At 52.2% G+C, this 20,578-nt stretch overlaps 2 protein-coding genes across 4 annotated transcripts; one reads left to right on the top strand and one right to left on the bottom strand.

Annotated features, from left to right (window-relative positions):
* Positions 1 to 882: 882 nt before the first annotated feature.
* On the top strand, positions 883 to 6,099 carry CYREN (cell cycle regulator of NHEJ). Of its 2 annotated transcripts, XM_019959121.2 has the most exons (4): positions 883 to 1,016; positions 2,423 to 2,682; positions 3,843 to 3,918; positions 5,073 to 6,099. In XM_019959121.2, the coding sequence occupies exons 2-4, from the start codon at positions 2,549 to 2,551 to the stop codon at positions 5,322 to 5,324; spliced, it is 462 nt and encodes a 153-aa protein (XP_019814680.2). In that variant the 5' UTR covers positions 883 to 1,016; positions 2,423 to 2,548; the 3' UTR covers positions 5,325 to 6,099. The 2 variants fall into 2 exon arrangements, with proteins under 2 accessions (XP_019814680.2, XP_019814678.2); XM_019959119.2 differs by lacking the exons at positions 883 to 1,016; positions 2,423 to 2,682 and having other exon boundaries at positions 2,725 to 3,918.
* On the bottom strand, positions 5,985 to 20,139 carry TMEM140 (transmembrane protein 140). Of its 2 annotated transcripts, XM_070787342.1 has the most exons (3): positions 19,992 to 20,138; positions 19,463 to 19,736; positions 5,985 to 7,452 (listed from the first exon to the last, which is right to left on the bottom strand). In XM_070787342.1, the coding sequence occupies exon 3, from the start codon at positions 7,423 to 7,425 to the stop codon at positions 6,859 to 6,861; it is 567 nt and encodes a 188-aa protein (XP_070643443.1). In that variant the 5' UTR covers positions 7,426 to 7,452; positions 19,463 to 19,736; positions 19,992 to 20,138; the 3' UTR covers positions 5,985 to 6,858. The 2 variants fall into 2 exon arrangements, with proteins under 2 accessions (XP_070643443.1, XP_019814677.2); XM_019959118.2 differs by having other exon boundaries at positions 19,463 to 20,139.
* Between the last annotated feature and the right edge of the window lie 439 nt (positions 20,140 to 20,578).

The following is a 20,578-nucleotide window of genomic DNA, read 5'->3' as shown; positions in this document are numbered from 1 at the left end:
TTGCAATTCAAGGGACTCTCAAGAGTCTTCTCCAGCACCACAGTTCAAAAGCATCAATTCTTCGGCACTCAGCTTTCTTTATAGTCCAACTCTTACATCCATACATGACCACTGGAAAAACCATAGCCTTGACTAGACGGACCTTTGTTGGCCAAGTAATACCTCTGCTTTTTAATATGCTATCTAGGTTGGTCATAACTCTCCTTCCAAGGAGTAAGCGTCTTTTAATTTCATGGCTGCAGTCACCATCTACAGTGATTTTGGAGCCCCCCCAAAATAAAGTCTGACACTGCTTTCACTGTTTCCCCATCTACTTCCCATGAAGTGATGGGACCAGATGCCATGATCTTCGTTTTCTGAATGTTGAGCTTTAAGCCAACTTTTTCACTCTCCACTTTCACTTTCATCAAGAGGCTTTTGAGTTCCTCTTCACTTTCTGCCATAAGGGTGGTGTCATCTGCATATCTGAGGTTATTGATATTTCTCCCAGCAATCTTGATTCCAGCTTGTGCTTCTTCCAGCCCAGCGTTTCTCATGATGTACTCTGCATAAGCGGCCGGGTCATCAAACATGACCTGGGGGAATGGCGGTGGATGAGAATCAGGTGTGGAGGGTGGGCGGACTCCAGCTAATCCAGTATTAGCAGTATTCTCGGTAAAAATGGACAATGTGGAGATGCACGCGGAAGTCCAAAAGGCAGGGCCTTGTTGTGCAGGGTTCAGATCCCCCTCTGAATTTGGTCAAGGAGAGACTTGGTCAGGACTCGGGTCAGCGGAGGCCAGAGTGCTCCCGCACACCTTACCGGGCGAGTCCTGCTCCAACGACGAGGGCGCAGACCATGCGGCCCGCCGGCAGGGGGCGCGCCGGGTCCTCCACGCCAGCGGGCGGCCGGGAGCCGGAAGTGCGGGATCGTAGGGGAGCGGGGGCCGGGCCGCGGGGCTCCCCGCTCCCTACCACCGTCCGGATCCGCCTCCCGGGGCCTCCCCGGAAGCCAGGGAGGGCGCGCGGGCCCCGAGGTAGGAAGCCCGGCCGGAGGAGTACCGGGAACGCGGGCGGGTGGGTCGCGCGTCGCCCCTCGCCCTCCTCTGGCGGGCCGGCCCCGCTCACATCGCGCCCGTAGCGGCGCGGGGTCCCCGAGAGCAGGGAGGCCGAGAACTGGGGGCTCCGGGCGGGTCGCTGCGCCCGCGGGGCCGCCCCAGGCCCTCACCCACCCCACCACCCCTGGCCGGCGGGGCCGAGGGCCAGGGCCTGGAGGGCCCAGGTGCGAGTCCTGAGCGGCCTTTTCAAACTTTTTTGTTGTGACTTTGTGCGAATTGCTAAATGTCAGTTCTTCGTCTGTAAAATGGGTTTCAGAATACCCATCTCATGGTGAAATCAGTATATTCACTGAGCACCACAGCTGTGTTTGTGCGGGGTGGTTAGCGTTGCTCATTAGATGTGGCAAAGATTGAGGGCAGGAAGAGAAGGGGACACAGAGGATGAGATGGTTGGATGGCATCACCGACTCAATGGACATGAGTTTGAGCAAACTCCGGGAGTTGGTGATGGACAGGGAAGCCTGGCTGCTGTAGTCCATGGGGTCACAAAGAGTCGGACCACACTGAGCGACTGAACAACAACATTAGATGTGGGAATGACTATTACTGCCTCTTGAATTTTCACAGAACGTGCGCGCTGAGCTGTTTTCAGGGTTAACTGCTCACTGGCGGGTAGAGATGTGCACCCTTTGAGTCACAGGTCGGGGCTGAGTTTCAGGAGGAGGGGCAGGGCCGGAATCCAGCCGGGGGGGTGGGTGGGGAGAGGCCAGGTTAGATGAGAACCGGCCCCCGACCCCCAAAGCCCTGGCGTCTGGATTCTGCACATTCAGGCACAGTGATATCTGACCCCCCCACCCCCACCCCCCGCGACTGCTGGCTGAAATCTGACCAGTCAGAAGTATCTTTGGATTTAAGGGAGTGGGTGTTGGCCAGTGAAACCTCACTGTGAATCAAAATGGCCTTGGGGTTTCTTATAACCACTCCTAGATAGAGGGAAGGAGAAATCTATGATGGGAGGAGGGGAGGAAGAGAGCACTGAGAGATGTTTTAAGGGTAGGATTGTCTGGGCACCCTGGGGACAGTGAGCATCTCCGGTGGAGAGGAGGAGGGGCACCTTCCTTCCTCCTGTGTTGAGGGGCTCAGTGCAGAGGCTCCTGGGAGCATGGGGCCCCACTGCTGGTGGGGGCCCTGGGCCCTGAGTGGAGGGCTGCTTCTCCATGACCCCCATCGCCTACCCACTCCACACCTCCCTCTTCATGCCCTGTGAATGATCCATCTGAGTCTCCTTGGCCCTGCTCACCTCTGGCCTGCCCTAACCAGTCACTGTGGCTGATGCCTCAGAATATTCTTATTTATTAGAATTCACTGGACTTTGTTCTTTGTAGGAATTAAAGCTGGATTGTTGACGACGAACGGACCTACAGTTCCTGGTGTGTGATGAGAGAGTGGGATTTGCTGTCCTGAAGTCACTAAGCTTGGACCCTGGTTCCTCTTCATGGGAGACTAAAGAGATGGAAGACTTAAAGTCTGAGAATAAAAAAAGGGTGCTGCCCACATGGATGACAGCCCAGGTGGCTGAAAAGAGGGCACCACAGGTGAAGACCCCCAAGAGGACACCAGCCACGGTGCCAGCGGCTGCAGCCAGGTGGGGCAGCTTCTGTCCTGGGGGATTAGGACGGGGGAGGGATTGAAGGCCTCACAGTTGCTGGGGCCCAGTCATCCAGTGTTGGTGGAACAGTGAGGGGGGTGTTTCAGTCCACAGGCGTCTCATCCGCTCTCAGGGGGTGTGCAGGCTGCAGGTGGCTGTGCCCTGCTAGGCTGGCACTGGCTTCTGCCTCTGTCAGTGAGTCTCCACCCTCTGGCCCTCATGCATCAGCTCCCAGATGGCGGCTCCAGCTCTTGAGTTAAACACACACCAGCTAAGCTCTCAGACAGCAACTGTCCAAATTGTCAGTATCTTCATTTGCCACAGAAATTGTGACCATCCAATGAGGGGGTAGGTGGACTAGTGATCCCATCTTCCTGCGGATATATCTTCAGGGACAGGCAGACAAGCTGCAGGTTGCCGGACCGGCTGGAAATCAGAGACTAGGGGCGTGGGGGAGAGGTTGGTTGAATGGTGATATTGGTGGGGGTCTCCAGGCTGTCAGGGAGGGGGTACCTCTGTCCTCTCCTGGCCGTAGTCTCAGGTGCTTACTGTCCCTCTCTCTTTCTAAGTTTTCTTCATTGACCAGCCTTGCTTTCTGATCTTTGCTGTGCTGTGCTTAGTCGCTCAGTCGTGTCCAGCTCATTGCGAACCTGTGGACTGTAGCCAGGCTCCTCTGTCAATGGGGATTCTCCAGGCAAGAATACTGGAGTGGGTTACCATGCCTTCCTCCAGGGGATCTTCCCGACCCAGGGATTGAACCCAGGTCTCCTGCATTGTGAGAGGTTTCTTTACCACTGAGCCACCAGGGAAAGCCCTCCTTTATTGTATTCACTCATGGGGGTGAGGGGTGGCATTCAGACATGTCTTGGCTTGTTGGACCTTCTTGCATCGTGAGCGCGTGCGCGTGCTTGTGTGTGTCTCAGGAGCCAGCCATCTCATCCTATTTCTTAGCGGAGTTGATGGATGGTGGGAAACCCCACGGTTGCCCCAAGAACCCCTGTGCCAGTCACTATTTCCAAGGATGCAGAAGCCACAGCAGTGCCCTGGGGAAGCTACTGCTCTCAGCCCTGGCAGACAGGCCCCAGGATGCGACTCTGGGTCTCATTCTTTCCTGCTGGTGATTCGTGCCTGTCTCTAACTTCATGCTCTTCTCTCAGATTTCCTGCCATGAGGACTGTGTACTGCATGAATGAAGCCGAAGTCGTCGATGTTGCTCTGGGGATCCTCATTGAGGTACAGTCAACTGTCTTTTATTTTTGTAAATTTTATTTATGTATATATTTTGGCCGTGCCGGGTCTTCGCTGCTACTCGGGGATCGGGGGCTGCTCTCTGGTTGCGGTGAGAGAGTTTCTCATTGCGGTGGTTTCTCTTGTTGTGGAGCACGGGCCCCACATGGGCTCCCATGGGCTTCTGTAGCAGGCAGAGCACGGGCTCAGGAGTTGTGGTTCCTGGGCCCAGTGATTGTAGCGTGTGGGCCCTGGATCGTACAGGCTTCTGTAGTCGTGGCACATGGGCTGAGTTGCCCCGAGGCTTGTGGGGTCTTCCCAGACCAGGGATTAAACCCGTATCTCCTGCATTGACAGGTGGACTTCTCACCACTGACCCACCAGGGAAGCCCAGCTGTGTCCTTTCTGATGACTGGAGACTCCTGGCGGGAGTTTGTGCTAATAAAAGAGGCACTCTGCCTGTTAGCAGCCGGGCCCGCTCCAGGGGAGGGGTGCACCTGCCGGGCCCTTGGGGCTGGAGACCTGGGAGGCGGTGGCCGTGTGAGGGAGGGTGGCCCTCCCTGTCTGGGCGGCTCTCTGCTGGTGGTGGGTGGAGGGGCGGGCAGGAGTCGTGAACCACTCGTGTTCTCTGAGGGTCTCCTTCGGGCGAGGTGACTTCTGAGCGTTGTCCTTAGCACCTCGCCCCTGAAGCCCTGGCTTCCAGAAGCGGCTAACGGTTGTCCCACCTTCGAGTGGTGTAGCCCCTGAGAGTTGCTCAGGGCCTTTTATATATTCCTGTCTCATTTAACGCTTGCAATAACCTGCCGGTCGATACTACTGCTAGTCCCAGTGAGTGAGGCCCACACTCAGGGTTCGCGTCCTGCGCTCCTTCCGTTCTGTCAGCCTGCCCTTCCGTGTCCGTTGGGTCCACTTGTCGTCCCTGCGCCGCTGTTCCTGGGGCCCCTGCCCGCCGCTCGCCCTGCTGGTCCTGATTTCTGCACCGCCCGAGAAGGGGGGCAAGGAGGGGCAGAGCCTGGTGAAGGGAGGGGGGCCATCTGTGATTCGGGAGCTGGGCCCGGCTCCCCAGAGCTGGCTTTACAGATGCTACTGGCTACGTTCTGTGTCCTTGCATGTTAGGGAAGTAAAACCCATCTGTTTTGCCTGCCATTTCTTCTGCTCAGGAGGACCGAAAACAGGAAAAGCCGTTGGAGCCGCCACCTCTGGCAGGCGCTGATAAGCCAGAGCGCTCCCCGGCCAGCCCAGCGCCACCGTCCCCAAGTCCCCGCTGGAGCCGAAGTGAGGACAGTGAGGAAGAGGACCGTGGGGCAGACGGCCCTGCCCCGGGGCCCGCGGGTTCTGACACGGCCTGCAGCAGAAGCCTCGAGGAAGACCAGGATGAGCTAAAATACGTCAGGGAGATCTTTTTCAGCTAAGGGACACACTTCCAGGACTTGCTGCTTAGAGCGGCTGAAGGAAGCTGGGCTTCCCCTCTTAGCCTAAGCGCTGCCCTCAGACAGCTGTGCTGTGACAGCTTCTGCTCCCAGCGTCAAGCCTCCCTGGGCTGGGTGGGTTCACCGGGGGACGTGAGGAATCAAAATGAGCTCCCCCCCAAATTCCTGCTCTCTGCTCTCCCTTCTCAGGGGCCTGGGAGCTGGACATTGTCTTATTCAGGTACCTGGTTCCAGGGAAATGAGATCATGGGGGTCAAACTTACTGGAAATGGAGAGTCCACTTAATACTTTTCCAGGAAAAACAAGCATGGCTGCTAAGTACACTGCAGTTCCTAGGTTTGGCCACCTTAAGGAAGAAGCCTATTTTTAAAATCACTTCTGTCACGTGTCAGTCGGTCAGTGAGCCCTTGTTGGTCCAACCCTGAACTAGACACCTTCCCCCAGGGCTGGGCTCCCGCCTGAGAGCCTGCCTGTGGTTCCGTTTACAGATTGGGAGGTCTCCCGACCAACCGACAGCCCTCCTCCCCTGGCCTGCCACCTTCTGCACCTTTCTAGGCCTTGGCCTTGGTCCCTGGGCAGTTAGAAAGTAAGAATGGGATAGGAGCCCCAAAGAGACACAAAGGACAAGACCTCACACTGGAGTCCGTGTTTCTGCCTCTATTCAGCGTGGCTTTGCACGGGCATGGGATGAGGCGATCACGTGCTGTACAGATTGTCAGTGTAACAGATGCTGAAGAATACACAAAGTGCCCCCGTGCGTGAGTGGTGCTCGTATCCTTTCCGGCGCAGGGTGAGAGGGGAGGGGATGCGGTGTTTACATGGACGTGGGCCGGCTCAGGCCGTTCATCGTCCTCTTCTGACCAAGGACCTGGCGTCCTGGGCTCCTGAACGCCCGTGTCGCATGCTGGGAGCGGACTGCTCGTGCGCAGTAGTTAGACCCTTGTTCTGTCTGTCTGCAGGTCCAGGAGCCTTTTCAGTGGAACATTCAAAACCGCCAGGCTCTTCTCTGTGCCTTTCTGTCCTGTGAATCTCTCAGATCACTCCTTGGCCTTTGGGAGCATTGTCTCGAATGGAGATGGGGCGCTTGCTAGGCTGGGTTCCCGGGGACACCGAGGTGTTCCTTCATAAACTGTCACCGGGTTCCCATCTGGCATTTGGCAGCTTGTCCTGGAAATTTGGCCCCAGTGACAGGAAGCCTTATCTCCCCATTGTTCTGAGGATCAAGTCAGAATGGCTTGCTCAGTTCAGTTAACTAAAGCAGGAATTCTTGCAACAATGAGCTACTTGGTTCTCGGGTGTTCTTAGAAGTCCCAAAGGACAGACCACCCTATCCTAAAAAGTCTTGTCCTCCTTGACGTTGGGCACCCACCCCCTCCGCAGTGGGTCCAGTCTGCTTCAGCTGGAGCTCAGTGCTGGCTGTGAAACAGAGTGGCTGAGAAGACACACCGGCCTGTGCGTTCTCTGGCAGCCTTCTCTGAGCACAGTTCAAAGCGAACCCTTGCGATCACATAAGCCTTTAGACGGAGCTAGTAGCTCCCCAGCTCCTGTCCTTTGCCCTCTGAGGGAACACAGCTGTGGCCACAAGCAAGAGGATGAGCAAGGTCTGGGCGGCGCCCAGAGCTAGAGACCCAGGTCCCAGGAGGGAGAGCTGGAGCCACTTCCAGGTGTAGGTGAGGAAGAGGCCCAGACCGCTGGCCAGCAGCACGGAGGACGTGGCCAGGAAGCCCACAGCCAGCTGCCACTCCCCCTCATTGTTATTGCACCAGGCCAGGAGGAGAGGCAGGGGGACGAAGAGGGTGAGGACCAGGGCCCCGTAGACGCCGAGCCTGGCCAGGGCCAGGCCCACCCGAGGCACGCCCAGGGCCTCCAGTTCTGGGAACTGGTAGCACTGCAGGGCGCCGGTGCCCTCGTGCCAGAGACAGAAGTTGTAGAAGCCAACCCTGAGGTTGGGCAGGTCCACAAGGTTGCCGGCCTTCCAGAGGAGAGCAAAGAAGAGCAGGCAGATGGTCGTGATCGTGAGGGTCATTGTGACGAGGAACAGCAGCTGGCTCCGCCGCTTTGACTTCAGGACAGTCATCTTCATGCCCTTCGCAGGGCGCCTCCTGGGTTCCTGTAGGGGAGGTCACACAGTGAATGTCCAGCTCGCCCTGCCTCCCTCCCAGTTTCTTCTCAAACTCCTGTTCTGGAAGTGTACAGAAACTTGTGGCCTACTTCCTTCAAGACAAAACCAAACCCAGCCCCAGCCACGGCTGCCCATCGTGGTAGGCAGTGCAGGGAGTGGTGGCCAGCAGTGGCCCCTGGGGACTGCCCTGGCGATCAGCTTCTGGAAGCCCCCTTGGGAGGCACAGCCCCTCCCCTTTCCCCATGCTGGCTGGAGGTCTGCCTGACCACCCCACACTCGTCCTGCACGTGGACAGACAGAGGAAAGCCACGAGAGGGGACAGGGTGCGGACAGGCTGTAGGGAGGGTAGTGTCCGCCACGCAGGCTGCTGCCACAGGTTACTGTGGATGGCGCAGCTCATCAGCTGCAGAGATTTATTTTCTTGGTTTTGGAGGCCGGCAAGCCCCAAATCAAGGCGCCGGTGATTCAGGGTGTAGTAGGGGCCCGATTCCTGGTTCCCAGACTGTCTACCTTTTGTTGTGTCCTCGTGGGGTGGAAGGGACAAGGGAGCTCTCAAGGGCACTGATCCTATTCAAGAGGAGATAGTGTGAATCCCTGCTCTATCCCTGATCACATCCCAAAGGCCCCACTTCCAAATGCTGGGGGTTAGGCTTCAGTGAGCAAATGTGGAGGGACACAGACGTTCAGTCTGCAGTAGGCGGCTGATGAGAATGAGGATTTATCAGCAACCTCTTTGGCAGAGACAAAGATGTGTCAAATACTAAAATGATGTGTTTAGTCCATGTTTTTAGAGTGGTAGGGTGAGAAGTTTTAACCAGTCCAGCCCATGGCATGGGAAAAATTGCCAACAGGAACATAGTTTGCATAGGTTTGCATATTAACAGATATTTGTAAAAGCCTGTATCTAAATTTTTGATGGATGTAGGAATTTCGGGGTGTCGGATGGACTTCCAGGGCTGGAATCCAGATTTATACCATGTGCAGTGGGAATAAGATTCCACTTGCTTCAGTGGTCCAAGAACCAGTAGGCTGGGAGTTGGGTTGCCTGTGTATAAATGCTCCATCTTACTTGTCTTATTTCAAGCCTGTTCCACTTGGGCTTGAAAAAAAGGTTATTATCAAGGTTAATGCAAAAAATGCCTGGGGCTTCTCAGAGGAGATTGTACAGCCGCCTCACAGGGCAGCTCCCCAGGCACCCAGAGCCTTTGTTTTCGACTTCCTCTCCTCTCTCGACTGACCTTTTGGAGCTTTTCAATAGAGAACGAAACAAAATAAAGCTGGAGCTGAGAGCCGGTGAGCAGACGTGTGGGTGGCAGTCCTGGTTTCCTTCTCAGCCGTGCAGGCAGAGAGAGTTCAGTCCCAGCTACACTGTCTGGGGCGACTGAGAACTTGAACTTGGGTTCTCCAGGCAGGCCCTGCTCCCTGGGGTCTTCTGTCCCTCGCTTGGCCCCTGCCCGCCGTCCCGCTTCCCGACCGCCACCCCCTCAGCTGCCGCCCCTCCTCATTCCAGTCCGGTCCAGTCGCTCAGTCGTGTCTGACTGCGGCCCCCTGGACTGCAGCACGCCAGGCCTCCCTGGCCATCACCAGCTCCCTGTTCTCTGCCTCTCTGGGTCCTGCTGGTTTTTCACCACCTTTCTCAGACTATTTCAGCCCACGCTCTGATGTAGCTGAAGGCCAGGATGTGTGTCCCCCCCCGCTGTAATCTTTCTGGGGAACAGTCTGTCTATTTTATCCCCCGAATGGTGCCTGATACGCAGTAGGAACTTTTTTTTTGAATGAGTGAAAATGTCACATAGCATCCTTTAGGTACCGCGCGTACTGATCTGACGTATATCTAACAGGACAGCAGAGCTTCGAGAGGTGAGGGGCTGTGCTGTGTGTCCGCTCCGCACTCAGTGCTGGGGTGTCCCCCCGTGCTTCTCGGGCTGTGGACAGAGAGCTTGGGGGCTCGGCCTAGCTTCTTTCTTCTAAACGTGTCCCAGTGAAAGGATGTGGTTATTTGGTGGGAAAACCCTCGGGCACCCTTCTCTGCCTTCCTGAGAGCCTACCCCGATTTTTTGCTGGTGTTGGCCTTTAACAATCCTTGTAATCTTGTTCTCAGCACAGTGAGCTCTTTAATTCCCTTTAATGTTAAGCCTGTGCTTCCCTCAGCGGGCAGAAGGGAGACTGCTGAGTCACTGTTGCTATTTTTAAGTGAAGTCTTTCCTGTTTTTAATAAAGTAATGCATGTTGGTTGTAGAAAATCAGAAAAATGTGAAAGTATGGAGACAAGACTAAAAATTGTTGATAACGTCAAGGTTGTAGAAATAACCACCCAGCAACACATTTCCTTCTGTAATATTTTATACAGTTGGGATTGCGTAAATTTGTGTGTATCCTTTGTAAACATCACTGTAGCATGAATATTTCCCTTTGTCACTAGCAGTGCTTCCTAAACAATATTTTTAATGGCTGGGTTAGCTGTACTACCGTGCGTGGTTTACATATCCTGTTCTATGACACTGTTTTGGTGTACAGTTTATATATTTTGTTTTACAACACTGTTTGGCAGCTCTGTAAATAATGCCATGGTGACTGTCTTTGTGAATCAGTGTGTTCCTCCACCAGAAGTTTGAGAGTGCTTGTCTCATCATCTCTATTAAATTTTCTCATCTTTGCATCTTTGGTGATGAAAAATGACACAGCATTGCTATTGTTGAGTAAGGTTTAATGTTTTTCGAGTGTTTGTTGACTCTCTGGTTTTTTTTTTTTTTTTTTTTCTGGGGGGGTGGAATGCTGTCAGTTCCTTTCTTTTTCCATCATTTTTAGTTTTGGTTTTTGTTTGTCAGTGTACACGAGCTCTTTATAAATAACGGCTGCTAGCGTCTTGCTGTCGTAACGGCCATCATAAAGCATAAGGCTTTTGTGGCAGTGGGGCCCCTGAACCAAGACACGGATCTGGACTCAGTACAAGTATGTGGCTTCACGTTTGTCACCAGAGGAAAATACTCTCAGACTGTTCATCTGAGGCACTTCTTTTTTTGTTGTTTTGTTTTAGTTTAAGCACCTCTGAAGCTTTCACATCAATAGGTTGATGGTAGGAAGGGGCACAGACATAGGGTCCTGGTCTTCTAAATTACGTTCTTGCCACTTTCGTGTTAAGAGTGAAACCTTCCTGAAGTTGTGTCTGCAGGATTAGAGCCCCGGCAGGTTGCCACCCTGCCAGTCCCTCTGGCAGCCCACGTCCTGAGTGCAGGACGCCTGGCAGAGAGCGGTGCCCGGGGAGCTTTGCCTAGCATGGGTCCATCCCTGGCCTCTCCCCTGACTGTAAGGAACACTTGAGAAGGGCTGACCGAGCAGGAAGGCCGGCTCTCGCCACCGACACTGGTTTGTTCACTTCAGATGGCCGGAGGCCCAGCGCATGCTCTCTCTAGTTGCAGAGTCAGAATGGACTTTCCAAACTGCCCATCGACCTTCTGTTACAGAGCAGGTCTGCAGCTACAATCTCCAGTTCCCAGACACTTTCTTATATGCTGGGATATCTGCCAGCGTAATCATTATGTGCCTTGTATACAAATACTGATCATGCACTTATTTATAACTTCTGATTTGTCACCAGGTCTTCAATGGTGGCTCAGTGGTAAAGAACCCTCCTGCCAATGCAGGAGACGGGGATTTGATCCTTGGGTTGGGAAGATCCCCTGGAGGAGGAAACAGCAACCCACTTCGGTATTCTTGCCTGGAAAACTCCATGGACCGAGTAGCCTGGCAGTGACTAAAACAAAAACACTAAGAACAATTTGTCACTGCTCTAATCAGGTTTCACATATTCCATTTCCATCTGTCCCAACATGAGAGATGCCCACACAACTCCCTGTCTACACTGACTTAGCAAAAATACCCTCACACCCCTGTAGTCACTCGTCATTCTGTTTTTTTCAATTCATTCTTCCTGCCTGAAGGTCTACTGACATTCAGTAGCAAGACTTTATATGTACAGTTGGGCCTTATTGAGTTTCTCGCCATTTGCCAGAGTTCACCACCTGTCTGTCTGTCCCAGGTGACGCGTGCTGGGGGCTCCTGCACTGTCCCTCACGTCAGGCCGCCAGGGGAAATTCTCCTTCATCCATGAAGTGTTTAATAAGCCCTTCTAGGTGCCCATGGGAGAGGCCGGCAAGTGTCTACAAGGGTGCCCTTCAATCCCAGAGGGTGGGGACGAGACTGGAACGCCTGAATTCCTGGGCCGGGGAGGAACACAGTGTGCTGTGCCCGACCGGTGTCCTGGAGCCTGTTACCCGGAGAGACCCTGGAGGCTGCGGGTGTCCACTTTCCTGGGACGACGTCTGCAGTAATGTGGCCTTCCTCCTGCTTCCTCAGGAACAGGGCTCCCAGGGCTGTTAGTGCCCCTGTCGCCCCTGGACGCCTTCTCCCCTTATTCCTGCTCTCCAGCCCCTCCCTCAGCTCCTGCCACGTTGGCTTCCTTGAGCATCCCCCGAAACCTTCAGACAGGCTCGGGCCTCTGTGCTGGCATGCCCCCGCCTGGAGTGTTCTTCTGTTAGCACGTGTCTGCTGCCTCCCTTGAGGTCGCTGCTCAGAGATCCTTTTCTCAGTGACGCTGTCCCTGGCTGGCATCTTGAACCTGTGACGGCTTCTCCACGGCACGCTGCTCTCCCTCGGTAGCATTTCCCACCATCTTAACATCCTAAATACTTTGTCTTCCGCCTACAGCCCTCAATAGAATGTAAACCTCATGAGGGTAAGGAATTTTATGTTATGCGAATTAGACAAAAGTCTATGGCCGTCTGTCTCTATCAAAATCTGTCTTTAACTGTTACACCCCCAGCACTCCCTGGCAGGTCTGTGAATATCCACCAAACAGCCTCTGAATGCAGCGTGCACGTCCAGCCATGGCCCACAGAGCTTCATAAATGCCTCCCTCTGATTTTTTTGACCTACTTCTCTGTCCTGGCTCTCTTCCTTCAGGTCCTTCTCTGTTTATTTTTTTTCTTCTTCCCATTTCCTAAACTTCAGTTTCCTCAAGCTCATCCCCTCTTTCTCTGACGTGTGTAAGCCTTAGTTTCAGGGCTGGACAGTGAGGCCACCTGCAAGGATGGACTGCCGTGTGACTGACGGCTGAGGCTGCGGACCGGCCGCTGCCACGGCCCTGAGAACTGCCTGGTAAGACCTGGGTGTTATCATTTGCTGCCATCAGACGCTATAGAGCTTGCCAGTTTTGTGGAACAGACGCTCAAAAGAAAAACAAGTGGGTCTTCAGATTGTTATGGGCTACAAATTCATCTCCCGGGCTTTTTCTTCTCATTAATGACTTAAGAAAGCTGTAGGGGACCATAGAGGGCAGAACTTGCTTCGAGAAGTCTTTGTGATCACTGGAAGGTGTGTCTGAGAAGGAATCTAGCTCGACCGAGGACTTAATGATTAAATACTAAACTTCACAGTCTTTTTGCGTGTGTCAGTCCAGTGTTAAGTTCACTGTGGGAACACATTTACTGTTATCACGTCCATGTTCCAGAGGGGAAAATGGAGGCTTCGTGAGGCTCAGTAAATTCCCCAGGCGAGGCTGGTGCAGCCTGTAGGGCAGGACTGTGAAATCAGTGTAAGAGCCTGAGCTCCGCCTCCCCAGGCCGGGCCCCCGCACGCGTCCTCCCGTCTCACGCTTACATCTATAATGGGCAGATACCCCAGCATTTTCATCTGGCACAGTGGGGAAGCTGTGGAGCAGTGCGGCTGAGCATCGACGTTGAAGCTGTGTGTCCAGGGTTCAGATCCCCGCTCTGCCATTGACTAGCTATGTGAACGTCTCTCTGCCTAGGTTTCTCATCTGGAAAACGGGTATAATAGAACATGTTTTGTAGATGTTGTGGAAATTAAATGAAGTGATTTACGTGCAGCCTGGGGAATATTACCTAGTAAGTATTACTTAAATTATTATCATCGTGGAGAGGAAGTTGAGGCTCAGAGAAGTGAGTTCTGGGGGAGACACTGGGACTGGTGTTCACAAACAGAGTGTCCCTGGAGGGCCTGGCCTCACTGGTGTCTGGCACCGATGGCTCTGGGATGCGGTTAGGGACGTGGCGATCAAGCGCATGGACCTTAGTGCCAGACCAGCCGGGTTCAGGCCCTGTCCCGTCACTCACAGCACATGACCTTGAGCGTTTCACAGGCTTGGCCGCGCCAATATCCCTGCCCTCAGAGCACCCACTGGCCTGTTCCTGGGGGTTGTTGTGAGACTGAAGGGAGCTAATTTGATCCGAACAAGTGGACTACTGCCCACAAGGTGGTGGTTCAGGGGAGGAAGGGGAGATGAGAGAAGAGCCAGGAGAGGCGGAGGGTGGGGCTGCAGCGGAACGGAGAGGCAGCGAAGCCCAGGGGAGAAAACGCGAGCAGAAGAAAGTCAGAGAAACAGAGCCTGGCGGAGGAGAGGTCCGGCTTGCCAGAGGAGGCCCCGGCCCTGACGGGAGCGTGTCTGGCTGTGCACGACTGGGGACCAGCGTGTTCATGGTTTGGGTGTGGCTTCTGACAGAAGCAAACAAAAAGGGAAGAAGGAAGGGAAACATGTCATATTTCCTCCAGCAGAAATGTGAGCCCAGGTTTTTATTTCTGAAAACGAGGCCACAGAAGTGTTGCCCGAGTGTTTTAAGACGGCAGCAGCACCCGGGTTTCAGAGGCTGCGTGGACAGCCGGGCCAACGGTGGCTTTTTATGGAACACCATGACGTCTGGATTTATTTAATTTTTCCATGTAAATAAAGCAGCTCGGCCAGCAGAAACATGACTACACCATGAGACTGCAGAGTGCAGCGCCCGCTGCCCCTCCGCCTCCAGCGAGCCACCGGGATAGACTGTCTCAGCAGCTCCATTAATATTAACTCGCTGTTGGTCCAGTCGTTTTGTTGCTCATTAGCCCTGCTGGCAAGCAGACTATCCAGCTGGGAACAAAGGTCAAAAAAAAAATTTTAGTTTGGGGGAACAATCCTTAAAAATGAGGAAGTGCCTGCACCTTGGGACCCATTCTTGTTTGGTTTTTATTGGGAGGACTGCACAGTGCAGTTTACAGGAGGCTAAGATTCACAGGACCCAGGAACTTCCCTGGCGGTCCAGTGGTTAAGACTTTGCCTTCCAATGCAAGGGGTGCAGGTTCGATCCCTGGTTGGGGCGCTAAGATCCCACAGGGACCAAAACATAAAACAGATGCAATATTGTTACAAATTCAATAAAGACTAAAAATGGTCACATCAGGAAAAAAAAATCTTAAAAAAAGATTCACAGGACCTAAACGAGAGTTTGAAGACAGATAACAGTACTAGAAACCAGTGACTGCCTTTGGCTGTCCCTCTTCTTTAAAACCCTTAGTTTCCTGACCAGGGATCAAATCCACGCCGCCTGCGTTGGAAGTCGGAGTCTCAACCACTGGGCCCGGGGAGGTCCCTTCAGTAGCCCCTCTGGATTGTGCTGCTCCTGCCCTCTCTGCCTCCTGCACTTGCCCGGAGTCACTGTCCCCCTCGCACTGACCAGGCCAGGGTTTCATCCTGTGACCCCCGAGGTCACACAAGCAGGATGGTCCCGAGTCACAGGCTCTGGACAGTCAGCAACACGCAGGGCAGCTGGGGCACCAAACACCGAGCACTTGTTTTCACAAAGCTAATTCTAAGTTTTGAAGCGATTTGGGAAAGCAGATAAACAGGATGGCGTGAAACAGAGAGCCTGGCAGCAGGAAATGATGAGCCTCCAGGGGAGGGCCTGTGTGCCAGGCGCGCGTTTGATCCGTGACCTGAGGGCTTTGAAAGAGCCAGGCAGAGTCTTCCAGAAGGAGGGGGCAGTGGTTAGATGTACCGCGCTGGGAGAGGAGCAGACTGGGGGCAGGGTGGCAGCCTGCTGACCAAGGGGACAGGGGTGGGCAAGCGCACCGGGTCCCTGGGGCCTCAGAGGCCAGGGTGAGAGGTGTGGCTTACGTCCTCACCTCAAGCCCCTGCTCCCCGAACCTGAGGCACGTGTCCCAGGCAGCAGGGCTGGGGGTGTGGAGAGCTCCTGAGTTGGGGTGGGGGCAGTGCCAGGCCTCGTCTCTGGCAGTCCTGCCCAGGAGCCCTGCTCTAAAGCTGGTGATCGCAGTTTGCCCCAGCAGTCGGAAGGAAGGAGGAGGAGGAGGTGAAGACTGATAGACCGTCACTAAGCCTTAGTCCTTCAGTTTTGCCAAAGGTATTTTGCAAGTTGGCCGGAGGGAACCAAGTCTTCTAGGACTTGCCCTCCATCCCCACACAGGAGGGTGCGCCTCTCATCTGGAGCCTGTAACGCACATAAAATGGCTTCATAACTCTAGCAAGATAACTCAGCCAGTCACAGACAAACTGAGCTGCACACGCGCTGAGGCCTCCTCCTCCATCTCTCCGAAGGCGGATCTTCCCCTGGTCACTCCTGGAGGGGTGCTAACTGAGGCCTGGTGCTTGCCAGTGTGTGGGATGCTCGGGAAGGGGCTGACGTTGCGGCTCCTGTGTGTTCTCTGCTCTGCCAAGATCTCTGCTGTGAGACCTCCACCTCCCTCCTGCTGCCGAGTGGGCAGTAGGTCTGTGTCCTCACAGAAGATCTGGGGATCTCCTCCCAAAGCCCACAGGTTTTGGCTGATAAAGTTCATTTGTGTATTGAGGCTCATAAAATGAGGTGGCTCCAGTGGCCCAGCCCAGGTCACAAATCTAAACCCAAGTCAGCCTGCTCGAGAAATACCTGTCAAGGAAACCTAACATACACCACTCACAGCGCTCCAGCAGCCTTAGCCAGTTCACCTTCCCTAGGAAGCAGGGCCTGCTGGCTATGAGGTCAGGGTGTCCTTACAAGTCATATGACCTCTTCCAGTGCTCTGTGGGACTTGCTTTTGTCCCAGTTCCCTAGGAAGGGTGCTCCCCTGCTCGTGAGGTGCTATGCTCCCTTGATCTGTGGCTTGTTTTCCCGTGAGTGAAGGAATGAGTCAAGTAGCCACTAAATTGTTTCAGGTTTGTCCTTTTGACAGGGCTGAGAAAACTAAGGTGTGAGTCCAGGGGTGCAGAATAAAGTGTCTCAGTTTCTATAGAACCTACTATAGAACCTGCTTTTGAGGATTAAACCTCCAAAGATACTTGTTATACATTACGTTACTTGAAGATGCAATTCACTGGAAGAGACCAAAAGTAGACTGATCACTGAGGTCACTGCAGTGCCCAGCTCCCAGGTAGAAGTAACTGAGGGGGAAGTGAGATCAACAGAAGAGGATGGACAGGGACTGGACGGACGGCTCAGAGAGCAGACTATCAGAAAAGCCACGCCTAAGAAGACATAAGAGTGGCATTATAATTCAGTGGAGGGAAGGGCTTTCCTTTAACTAATGCTGAAGCAATTAGTTAAAACCATTTTAGGGACTCATCTCCCTCCACATACCAAAATAAATTTCACATGGACCCAGCAGTGAGATGTAAGGAACAAGCAGACAAAAAAGATCTAGAAAAAAGTAGATATTTGATTTATGAACGAAAAAAGAATGCTCTGAGCTTAAGAGCAAATTGAAACTACAAAGGAAAAATGGTACGGATTTAACCAGGAAAATATACATTTCTATACAATAGAAACACAAAATTAAAAGTCAGTGAGCATGGAAAAATATTTGCAACCAATATGGAATGGTTAATATACCTAATATAAAAAAATCTTTATGCCAAAAAGTTAAAAAACATTTAATCCCCATGAAAATGGATGAGGCACAGGAAGAGATATTTCACCTGAGAAGGAATGCAGAGTAGTTAACTGTAAAAACCTCTTTTTTCCTTATTTGTAGCCTCCACCAAACGTGCAAGGATTTTCCCCCCACCAGGAATTCTCCGCGACACCTGGATGTCCTGTAGTTCCATTCTGACTCTGTCTACCTGGAGGAGGCACCTCCCACAGGCTGAGGGCACAGAGCCCCCGGTCACAGGCCTGTGTCGTCACCTGTGCTGCTGACCAACCAGCGGCAGCTTGGAGGTGCCCATAGCCCCCTTCTTGGGTCTGATTAATTTGCTAGAGCGGCTCACAGAACTCGGGCCAGCAGTCTACTTTATTAGAGTACTGGTTCAACTTAAAAGGACACAGTCCAGGAGCAGCCACCCAGAAGACGCATGGGGCAGAGGATGGGGGGTGGGGTCGCGGAGCTGCCATGGCCTGTCTAGGCCTTTCACCCTCCCGGCGCCTCCACATGTCCACCAGCCCAGAAGCCCTTGAATCCTGTCCTTTAGGGATGTTTTATGGAGGTTTCATTACTCAGGTGTGATCAATGGAATCATTGGCCCATTGGTGACATACTCTTATCTCCACCCACTCTCACCTCCCTGGAGGTTGGGGCTGAAGGTTCTAACCCTTTAAATATGTGGTTGTTTTCCCTGGCAACCAGCCCCTCTCCTTAGGGACTTTCCAAAAGTTGAGTCATTAACATAAGCACAGAGGTGGTTGAAAAGGGTTTGTAGTGAATTAAAAAAGAAAAACAAAACCACCTTTACCTCTATTACCACTTAAAAAATGCCAAGGATTTTAGGAGCTCTGTGCCAGAAATGGGGACGGAGACGGAACATCTATTTCTTATTGTAAATCACTCTGTCATATTAACAAACATGAAAAAAAGTCTACACCTCAAGTAATATAATCAAAGATATGCCAAATAGTCTTTGAGTTTCCCTATCAAAACTGCAGATAAAAACATTTGATACCAAGAGTGCAATAAAACTGACATCTTCATAGAATAATGGTGGATGTGAAAATTCTTAAACTTTCTGGGAGGCAGTAGAGCAAAAAGCACTAAAAACACTAAAAATCATCATACCCCTTTGGGCAATTAATTCCCCTTATTAGGCAGCAATCAGAAATGCCATCAGTGATTTATATACAGGAATGTTTATCATAGTATTACTTTAGCCAAAAATGAGAAGCAACATTAGAATCAAATTATGACATATCAAGATAATAAAACTCTATGTAGCCTTTAGAAAAACCAGGTCTAAAATCACACTATACAGTGTGACTGCAAGAAAGATACTAAAGAAATGTTCTAAAATGTTGATGTTAGTTCTGGTATCTTTGGGCACTATGGGCAAGAGTTCTTTTCTTTTCACATTAAAAATATTTCCAGAGTCATGCATTCTATTTATGTAAAAGTGAAATTTAGAAAACAGTGTTAGCGATTAGATAAAGCAGGTGGGTTGGCCGGAAAGAGTGTTGAGAAAGGGGAATATGCAAAATCTAAAGGAGACTGTTATAGGCACGGATTCAGGAGTTTGGGAGAGATAAGGTTTAGGAAGAAGATACTGAAAAATGCACTTCAGTTGTCACGAGGGAGGAAGGAAAGACAATCCCAAATACATATGTGTTTACTTTTTCCCAAGGAGCGTTTGATTTTACAGGTGAAGAAGCTAACTGGAAATTTTAGGGGAAACATCTGCACCAACAGAACTAAAATCCCACTATGAATTTCCATCGAGTTGTGAAAAGCAATGTAGTCTAATAACACCAGGTCTAAAAATCTCTTAGACCCTACTGTCTTCTTTCTGAGTCGAGAGCACAGGTTTTTCTGACAGTCTTAGTCTATAGTGTGTATTTTCAGGAGGACTCATGGTATTCCTGTTTAGCTACTGCAAGTCTGTGATCTGCCTTTGTTTGGCCGCCTATTTCCACTTCATGCGCCATAGATGATTTGTATAGACTCAGTGCAAAATCCCACTGCCCATCGCTGTCCTCTGTATTTCTAACCGGTCATACTGGCATTACCTGCACCGCTTTAGAGGCCACAGGCCCACAGGCTGATGCTGAAGGGAGTAGGGGGAAGGAGGTGGGGAGAGCTGAGCTCATGGAGGTGGGTCATCTGTGGGGGTGGGGCGGTGGTCCCCAGACCCTGACTACCGGTTGTTTTCTTGGGTCCGTGGCTAGAATGCAGGGTCTGAGAGGAAAGCCCACTTGTCTTCAGAGCAGCACGCATCTGGGCGAGCTGTTGGGCACACAAGGCAGGTACTTACCGAAAAGAAGATGCAGAATGCACAAAGCGCTCTTCACGAGGAGGAGCAGGAAATCAGGTTCGGTAGATTCTTCTCTCTCGCTGGCTTCCTAGTGTCCAGCCTCCAGAATCCAGGCCGGTGGAGAGGGGCCGGCAGATCAATGCAGCCCCAGGCTTATGACTGGCTGGGAGGCACGTCGTGCCTAAGTAAACAGCTCTCTGAACTTTGGCACATTTCTGCTGACTGATGACACTGTCCCCTGATTTCACTTTCATTTCTTGCCGGTGGCTTGTGACTTTCAGAAATAAAGAATGTAAACAACATTGCTCTTCCCCAAACCGGGCGCTTTACCCACACCTGAGCCAACCAGCCAGCAGACCTAAATAGCCAGGTGAGTGTCTGGGTGATAACACACAGTGATTCCAGAAAGGAGACTGGCCAAGACGCTTTCAAAACTCCTCATGTTTTAAACCAAGATAAACACAACCTAGAATCTTACTCAGAAGGGACCCTCAAGATGGACTAGTCCAAGATCCCAGACCCCGCTCACCTCGGGGAAGCACCTATGCCTCTGTCCTTGCCTTTTCAGAAATCAGCTTTGTAGGATGACTGGGGGTCCCTGGACACAAAACCGTGTCTTCTTAGCGTCCTCACCAGGGTGTTTAGGCCCATGCTAGAGCAGCTGGAACATCTCCTTTCAAAATAAGAGCAGAATGGAGCTCTTATTTTTGTAATCACAGGGGCTCCTAGCCAGAGTTTAAAAATTGCTTTCTGTGCTCACATGACCAGCTGGAAATTCCGATTTGGGGTTAAGCTCGGTTAAGTCAGTAGACAGCTACCTAGTAATATTGCTGAATCCTTCACGGTTCTTCTTCCCCTCCCTGTCCTTCCTGCAAGGGACTTCTTAGAACTGCTGCATTTCTTTTCCCCCTTTTTATTTTCTTCAAAGTCAAACCCTAGAAAGAGGTGATGTGATCTAATGAAAAGAAGAACAGAAACACTGGGATCAGGGAGCTGTGCTGCAGGTTAGCAAATTATTTAACATCTCTGAGCATCAGTTTCTCATCTATAGAATGGAAACAATACCTACTTTGCATGGCTGTTGTAGAAATTGGAGATTATGCATCAAGGTTCTTA

This window comes from Bos indicus, chromosome 4 (genome assembly GCF_029378745.1).
Source record: "Bos indicus isolate NIAB-ARS_2022 breed Sahiwal x Tharparkar chromosome 4, NIAB-ARS_B.indTharparkar_mat_pri_1.0, whole genome shotgun sequence".
Lineage (NCBI taxonomy): Eukaryota > Metazoa > Chordata > Mammalia > Artiodactyla > Bovidae > Bos > Bos indicus.
Note: the sequence above shows the minus strand (reverse complement) of the source record. Positions and strands in the feature narration are given on the sequence as shown.

Excerpts from the sequence above, each read along its gene's own strand:
- TMEM140 (XM_019959118.2), bottom strand. The coding sequence starts at position 7,425 with ATGAAGATGACTGTCCTGAAGTCAAAGCGGCGGAGCCAGCTGCTGTTC.
- CYREN (XM_019959119.2), top strand. The coding sequence starts at position 3,649 with ATGGTGGGAAACCCCACGGTTGCCCCAAGAACCCCTGTGCCAGTCACT. Across the intron at positions 3,919-5,072 it reads CTCTGGGGATCCTCATTGAG|GAGGACCGAAAACAGGAAAA; the intron begins GTACAGTCAACT and ends TCTTCTGCTCAG.